The sequence below is a fragment of the Oncorhynchus mykiss genome, chromosome 6 (genome assembly GCF_057628025.1).
Source record: "Oncorhynchus mykiss isolate SJ-2025 chromosome 6, ASM5762802v1, whole genome shotgun sequence".
NCBI lineage: Eukaryota > Metazoa > Chordata > Actinopteri > Salmoniformes > Salmonidae > Oncorhynchus > Oncorhynchus mykiss.
This window is the reverse complement of record NC_143027.1, coordinates 24,657,879-24,664,365: the sequence shown is the minus strand read 5'-3', so window position 1 is coordinate 24,664,365 and position 6,487 is coordinate 24,657,879. Positions and strand designations below refer to the sequence as shown.

Below are 6,487 nucleotides of genomic sequence, written 5' to 3'. Positions count from 1 at the left end.
CAGTGCTGAAATAGTTCAAACCCCCTTGAACATCTTTGATTTGAAATTATTCTGCAAGTGGTTATAATTTATTGCACGTCCTAGTTCTGCAGCTTTGCAACCTCAGAATTATAGCTAATGGATGGCAGCGAGTTACGTTTTTGTACATGGTGATGCATGATAAACCATAAATTAAACGCAAAAACGTGTACTTAGAGATATTTTCGTTTGGCAGAACTTTGACAAGCTTTGATTTGTTTTCTAATTACATTGACAATTCATATAGACATTAGACTTAGGCCTAATTGTGACATCATGTGTGTATGACATCTTTGGAGAATGCTCTGGCTTCAGCCAATCGGAATCGAGTATTCAACAATGCTTTGGCATAATTCAAGGACGTTCATATTCACTTCAGTTGTTTGCCGATGGTTCACTGACGTTTTTTCAAAGGAGGTATTAGTATTTCCTCTAAACAGCCTACAACAATAAGCTACACATCATGTCAGATGACAGAAAGGTATGGTTCATTTAGCCTATTTTGAGTTTAGAGGAGAAATTACTAACAATATAGTAGGTCACTAACACAGCAATAGGTCTCACTGGTTTGATCCATGGACTGAAATCTGACCACTATTGTCGTTTTGTTTAAAATAAGAGCGAATAAGTTGTTTCATAAAGTCACAACCTAGGACTGATATTGGCCTCTCATTTATCCACCAGAGCGTGAAATGGGAGGATCCCCCGGATGACCAAAATAAGGTTGTGGAGAATATGAAGGATGAAACAGAGACACATGAGACCAACAAGAACAGGACAGGAGGCAAGGTAAGAAATATGCTGTCCTCTACACATGTTCTGCCTACTTAGGCACAGATCTAGGATTAGTTTACTGTCACTAAATCCTAGCCTTAAAGCATTAGGAGGAGACACTACATTGACCTTAGATCTGCTATGAGACCTATAATCTGTTGTCATGTAGGCTAAACGTAAGTCCAGTGGCCGCGCCAAGAAGACTTCCGTGGAGGAAGACAGCAGCATTGGTGCAGGTCTGAGATTACTTCATGTTGGGTGCAGGTTGTGTTCAAATTCATCAGCACTAATCTGAGAAGATAGTATCTATATAGGTGAAAGCAATATAAGGGAGGCCCGCAGAGAGATGTGCTTTTACCTGTCCAGTGCAATCAAATCACTAAAGGTGAAGGAAATTAGGGATCACGTTCAGATTCAACTTTAGATTTCTCTTTGCGGTTTCCCAGAGTCTTCTCAGACACCCGGGTGTGGTTTCCGGGAAAGGGGATCTATCATTGAGCAGCTGGAGAAGGAGGCTCAGAGGACTCTAATGCCTTCTCTCAAGATTGGGACATGCTGTGCCCCAATCCTCCTCTCCTTCCTGAGGAGTCTAACTGATGAGCAAGTCCCATGTCTTTTTCCAACCTCACATACAACAACTCTGAATTTATAGTCATAGTGCACCTTCTAACCACAAATGGGATTTCAAACACTACACCTAACCCTAACATCACTGTAACCACACCCCTAACTCTTCCTGTAAATCAAGAACAAAATGTCTCATGTACTTGCTAATAGCTTAATTAAATACACTTTTATTTTCCCTGACATGGCTATCTAGTGACTCCACTAACTCAACATCAGTGTGCAGGTAAAATATGTTTCCTTTCTTTTCTTTTCTCTAGCCAATGGAGGGTGATTCAGCATGGCATGAAAAATAACGTAAGTCTCTCCACATAAGGTTCTGGTCAAAAGTGGTGCGCTATATATGGAATGGTGTCATGGAATTACTTGATTGACAAAAACATTCCTCTGTTTATTGGCCATAGCTCACATTCGAGCAGCTCTCCACGCTGTGTCTGAAGATTGTTAAAGTCGTGACCCAGACAGCCCTCCGCATTCTCCTACCAGCGCTAGCTCGTATCATGGGGGTGAACCTGAGGAGTGGGGCAACCTCCCCAGAATCCCAGTGCTCTCTGACAGGGTCTGAGGATTCCTTAGGCAGTCTGGATGAGAGAGAGAAAAGGCTGCTGATCAGTGAGATGAACTACTGGACTAAGGAGAGGAGGAGGAATGGCAGTGCAGGGTGCCGCCAAAAATCCACTCGCAGAACCTCATCACCATGCTGTTCGCCTAAGAGGTATGTTCACAGCAATATTTCAACTTAATAATTGCAAGACCTGACGCATACTTATCATAAATTATTAACTTGGAATTCACACCTTGTAGTTTTAAGTTCTGGTCAGAAATGTTGCCACTGAGGGGGTGGGTCCAGGTGAAAGTCATTTTTAACTGGGTAAGCCATAAAGTCATCTATGAATAAATAGATCAGCCTTTCAGAATTAATCATATTCTGATGTCGTACAAACATAAAAATCAGGCAAAAAATTGTGTCAGTTGGCTTTAGGCTTCTAGAACTACGGTGGTATGAGAAGTATCCATCATTGCTCTAATTTGGTTTTCAGGCTCACTAATGACCCAGATTAGATACAGTTGGTCACATTTGCATGGCATAAGTGGTGATTGTGTGTTTATCTTCAAGGTCCCAGACCTCATTGCAGAGCTTGCCTGCAACTAGAGAGGCTCCCCTCATGGAGGATCCTCTGAAGGCTCTTTTTGGGGTAACGGAAGAGAGCCTCCTGATATCCCTGGTTGAGGGTCACTCCAACCCCACCTCCTCCAGCTCCTCCGAGTTGAGCTGTGCTATCGTGGGGGAGGTGGTACACCAGCTTAACTCTGGCCTCTCAGTGGCCATTCAGGCCAGCCCGGGGAGTTGCCCCCCTATGGACAGTCAGGACATAGCAGCAGGCAAGGAGGTCATTCGGGTAGCCTCGGTGCAGATCCTGGCCGAGCTACAGAGCCAAACGTCTGAGCCAGAGTGGTTAGGGTTTATCGAGCCCCTCATGGACCCTGTGACCGATGATGTGCTGGATGCCATTGTCGGCACAATGGACAAAATGGCACAGGACTTCAACATCCTATTGGATCTGGCCAAGAAGATGACAATCTTGGGGTCTAAATTTCTGACCAATCTTCAATGTGACCTTGATGTTGAGTGTCCATCTGGGAAAGAAGGGACCACTCACTTTCTCAAAGAGACTGGATCCTCTACCAGTGTGGTGGCCAGAAAGCTTCAGACCCTCTCTAGCCCCGACTTTCAGTCTAAAGCCCTGAAGGTGGTGAGCACCATCCTTACAAGGAAAGTCAGCAGCTCTTCTGGCATGGCTCCTTCCTCTAGGCCTTCTAGTGCTGCTCCTAGCCTTACTGAAGCCCCCCTGAATACCAGCTGCACAGCCCTGACATCTGTAACCTCCACTGCCACAGTGATTGTTAAGGCATTTGTGGGAGGCATGGAGACGATAGCATCATTTGAAGGCACATGTGAAGCCGTTGATTGGCCAGTTCCTGTAAATGACCACAAAACAGGATCTTCACAGATGATAACCTTCTCTCTAGCACGCACACTCTACGGCCGTATACGAGCAAAGCTGAGGGACCTTTTAACTCTATCCACTCGAGAAGAAGGTGTGGCTAAGGATGCTTCTCTTCAGGAGTCTTCAGACACCCTGGAAAAGGCAACTGTTTCAACTGTTGAGGTCCAGTTACCCAGCACCGAACTTAGTAGAGTTCCCAGAGAGAGCCAACCAATACCAGCTCTCTGTCGCTCCAATCTGGATACCAGTACTCAAGAAGTTCTTAGCAGTGTTTTTTCCATCTACAAGTCAGAGTTATCAAAAGTGGAGAGTAAATCCTTGGCCGTTGTCAGTTCATCTGATGAGTCCCTAGAGGCTTGTTGGTTTGTTGATGGTGTCCTATCAAAGCTCGATGACTATACTATTTCCCAGTCACCCTCACCCAATGAAGACTTGAGCGTGAGTACTCAATATTCTCAACTGAGCTCAGAAGAGAGTGTCAGAATCACAGAGTCCTCTACTAGTCTGATTCAGAGCATTAAGAAGCTCTCTAGCAATGACTTCCAGACTCAGGCAGAAGAGGCAGTGAGTAAAGTGCTGATGAGATCCAGTCATTCCTTTATCACACAGATCAGCCATACTGGTCTTCAGAAAAGTCTGCAGGCTGGCTTATCATCTAGCTCACCATCAGAGATCCATGTCCTTTCAGAATCCATGTCCTCCATGTCCTCTGAGAATACAGCCTCTGGATTAGTGGAAACCTTTGTCAAAGGAATGGCGACTATTTTCCAGAAAAATGAGTCCACTGACACTGTGCTACTGGAAAGAAGTGGGAGAGTTTCGCAGTGCTCCCACGGGGGCTCCCAAATGGATGATACTGAATTGAGTGTTAAAATATCAGAGGAGAAGCTTTGGTCAACAGCTAAGACCATCTGCGTCAGTATGAAGAACACACTTAAGGATTTCTTCACAGGGCTGAAGCCATCCGGATCCGAAAGGACAGAAAATGCTTCTTCCAAAGAGACCCTTGGGGAAATCCTGGTTGCTATCCAGAGTGAAATCTCAAACTTAGGGCGAATGAAGGATTCCAGAGAGCTCCTTCAGATCAATGATATGGTAGGAACTATGCTGAAGGAGGTTGAGAAAAGTGAGGATGACAGTGAACAAGTCTGCCAAGACATCCCTAGAACCTGTTCATCTTTGTCCACTTCTTTAAATGGTCGTAGTTCCTTGTCCAGCTCTTCAAAGGGTCCTAGGTCAGAGTGTGAGTTAGAGATCAACCTCCCTGGCACTCCCATCCCTGACGAAGTGCCTTTTGATCTGACCTGCCCCATCGTCAGGAGCTCCTGCATCGACACCAGGGTCTCTAAAATGCCAGATATTTCTTCAAGTGACATAAAGACAAAGATGATGGCACACATAGATGAACCCCTGCATCGTAACAGTCCAATGACTGACAGCAGTCGACCACCGAGTGCTAAAGCCTCTTTTCGATCCTCCACCCCGTCTTTCACCAGCAAGGGAACCTCTTTGGTACCAAAGGGAAATGGGATTGACATTGAAGAGAAGGAGGTGTGCATCCCCAGCAGCTCTGGCCATCTGAGGGAGCTCTTAATCCCCCCGGACATCAGCAGTGCCACTGCATTCCCACTGCAGTACTTGATGGACTCCAGCAAAGATGATGGCATCTGTTTTGTCACCATACTGGTGATAAGGTTGCTATCGAAGATCAGACCCTCAGCCCTAGATGGACCCTCCCAACAGGCAGCAGACATGACAGAAACATCTCAGCAACTCATCAGACAAGTCCTGTCTGAGTTCTGTGCTGCATCCAGATTCTCCAGGACACAGGCATATTCCCAGAACCTGTACATCCACAGGGTGTTCAGAGGTGTACATCAAAACCTCATGGAGGAGTTTGGCTCTTATAACACCCTGCAAGCAGCTATTTCCTCCCAGGACCCTGCATTTGACAGAGTCCTGGTAAAGTCCTTGACCCAGCAGCTGGTACAAGGATGCAAGGAGGCGTCAAGACCAGCTTCTGCTGCAACAAACCCATTAGACCAGGCTGAGACAGAGAGGGGGGCTGAGCAGAAAGCAAGAAGGAGCTTCCTTTGCTTTTCAATGACCAAACTCAGGATCAACTTCAAGGTATAGCAGGGAGTTAGCATTTGTTTTTTGTTCCAGTTAGGTGCTGATGTTATTGATGTGGCTATGATAAGACAAATACATGAAATAAATATGTTTTATTCATCACTAAATTGTTGCCTTGGATTCAGAAGTGTTATTTATTCTCTGTACCATTTTCTTTACCTTTCTTCTGTTAGCGTTCCAAGAGAGGAAACAAAAAGGACTGCCATTCAGTCCAGGAACAGACTGAGATTCCCTCTACTGGTGCACATTGCATAGGTAAGGATTTTAGAGCTCTGCTAAAGCTTGTAGTTTTGTTTAGGTGTGTGTTAGAAACATAGGTATGCCTACCAAACTCATAGCACTGTTATTTTTCAACGTTACTATACTGCCCCTCTCTCTCTCTCTCTCTCTCTCTCTCTCGTTCTCACACTCTCTCTCACACTCTCTCTCTCACGCTCTCTCGTGTTTCTCTATTTCTCTTGTGTTTCTAGTTCCCGTTGGAGAGGTTTCTCCCTCCATATCTCAGCCTGTCAAAAAACGATCCTTGATTGTCAGGGTCTTTTCAGCAATGATGAAGCCATTCAGGCGCTTCATCAAGAAGAACCTGTAACCTGTTACGCTGCATGAAGAACTACTTTTGTAACAGCAAGACTTTTGACAAGAGGAATTTCTGCATGTCTACCCTTTCAAAGTCTATTTGGTCAAATAAATGCAAATTATTTTACAAGAATTTCAAGTGTTTTGGAAGATTGGTAATACTGAAGCAGATTTTCTCAGAGAAATGCACTAGTTCCTCCTTGGTTACATATTTATTGTGCAGTTTTTTGAGTTGGCAGGACTTGGGGCAGCAGGTAGCCTTGTGGTTAGAGCGTTGGGCCAGTAACTGAAAGGTTGCTAGGTCAGATCCCTGAGCTAACCATGTAAAAATATGACGTTCTGCTCCTGAACAA

General features: G+C 45.0%; 1 protein-coding gene across 1 annotated transcript; it reads left to right on the top strand.

The window, feature by feature from the left end:
- Positions 1 to 390: 390 nt before the first annotated feature.
- On the top strand, positions 391 to 6,147 carry LOC149982813 (uncharacterized). The gene is made up of 9 exons (XM_090237390.1): positions 391 to 499; positions 703 to 807; positions 962 to 1,028; positions 1,239 to 1,392; positions 1,677 to 1,713; positions 1,821 to 2,131; positions 2,534 to 5,555; positions 5,732 to 5,813; positions 6,029 to 6,147. Exons 1-9 carry the CDS (start codon positions 482 to 484, stop codon positions 6,145 to 6,147), a joined length of 3,915 nt encoding a protein of 1,304 aa, XP_090093516.1. The 5' UTR covers positions 391 to 481.
- Positions 6,148 to 6,487: the final 340 nt, after the last annotated feature.

Bases quoted from the DNA above. Each gene is read 5' to 3' on its own strand.
- LOC149982813 (XM_090237390.1), top strand. The intron at 1,029-1,238 runs GTCTGAGATTAC...GCGGTTTCCCAG, and splicing joins AGACAGCAGCATTGGTGCAG to AGTCTTCTCAGACACCCGGG. The intron at 5,814-6,028 runs GTAAGGATTTTA...TTGTGTTTCTAG, and splicing joins TACTGGTGCACATTGCATAG to TTCCCGTTGGAGAGGTTTCT.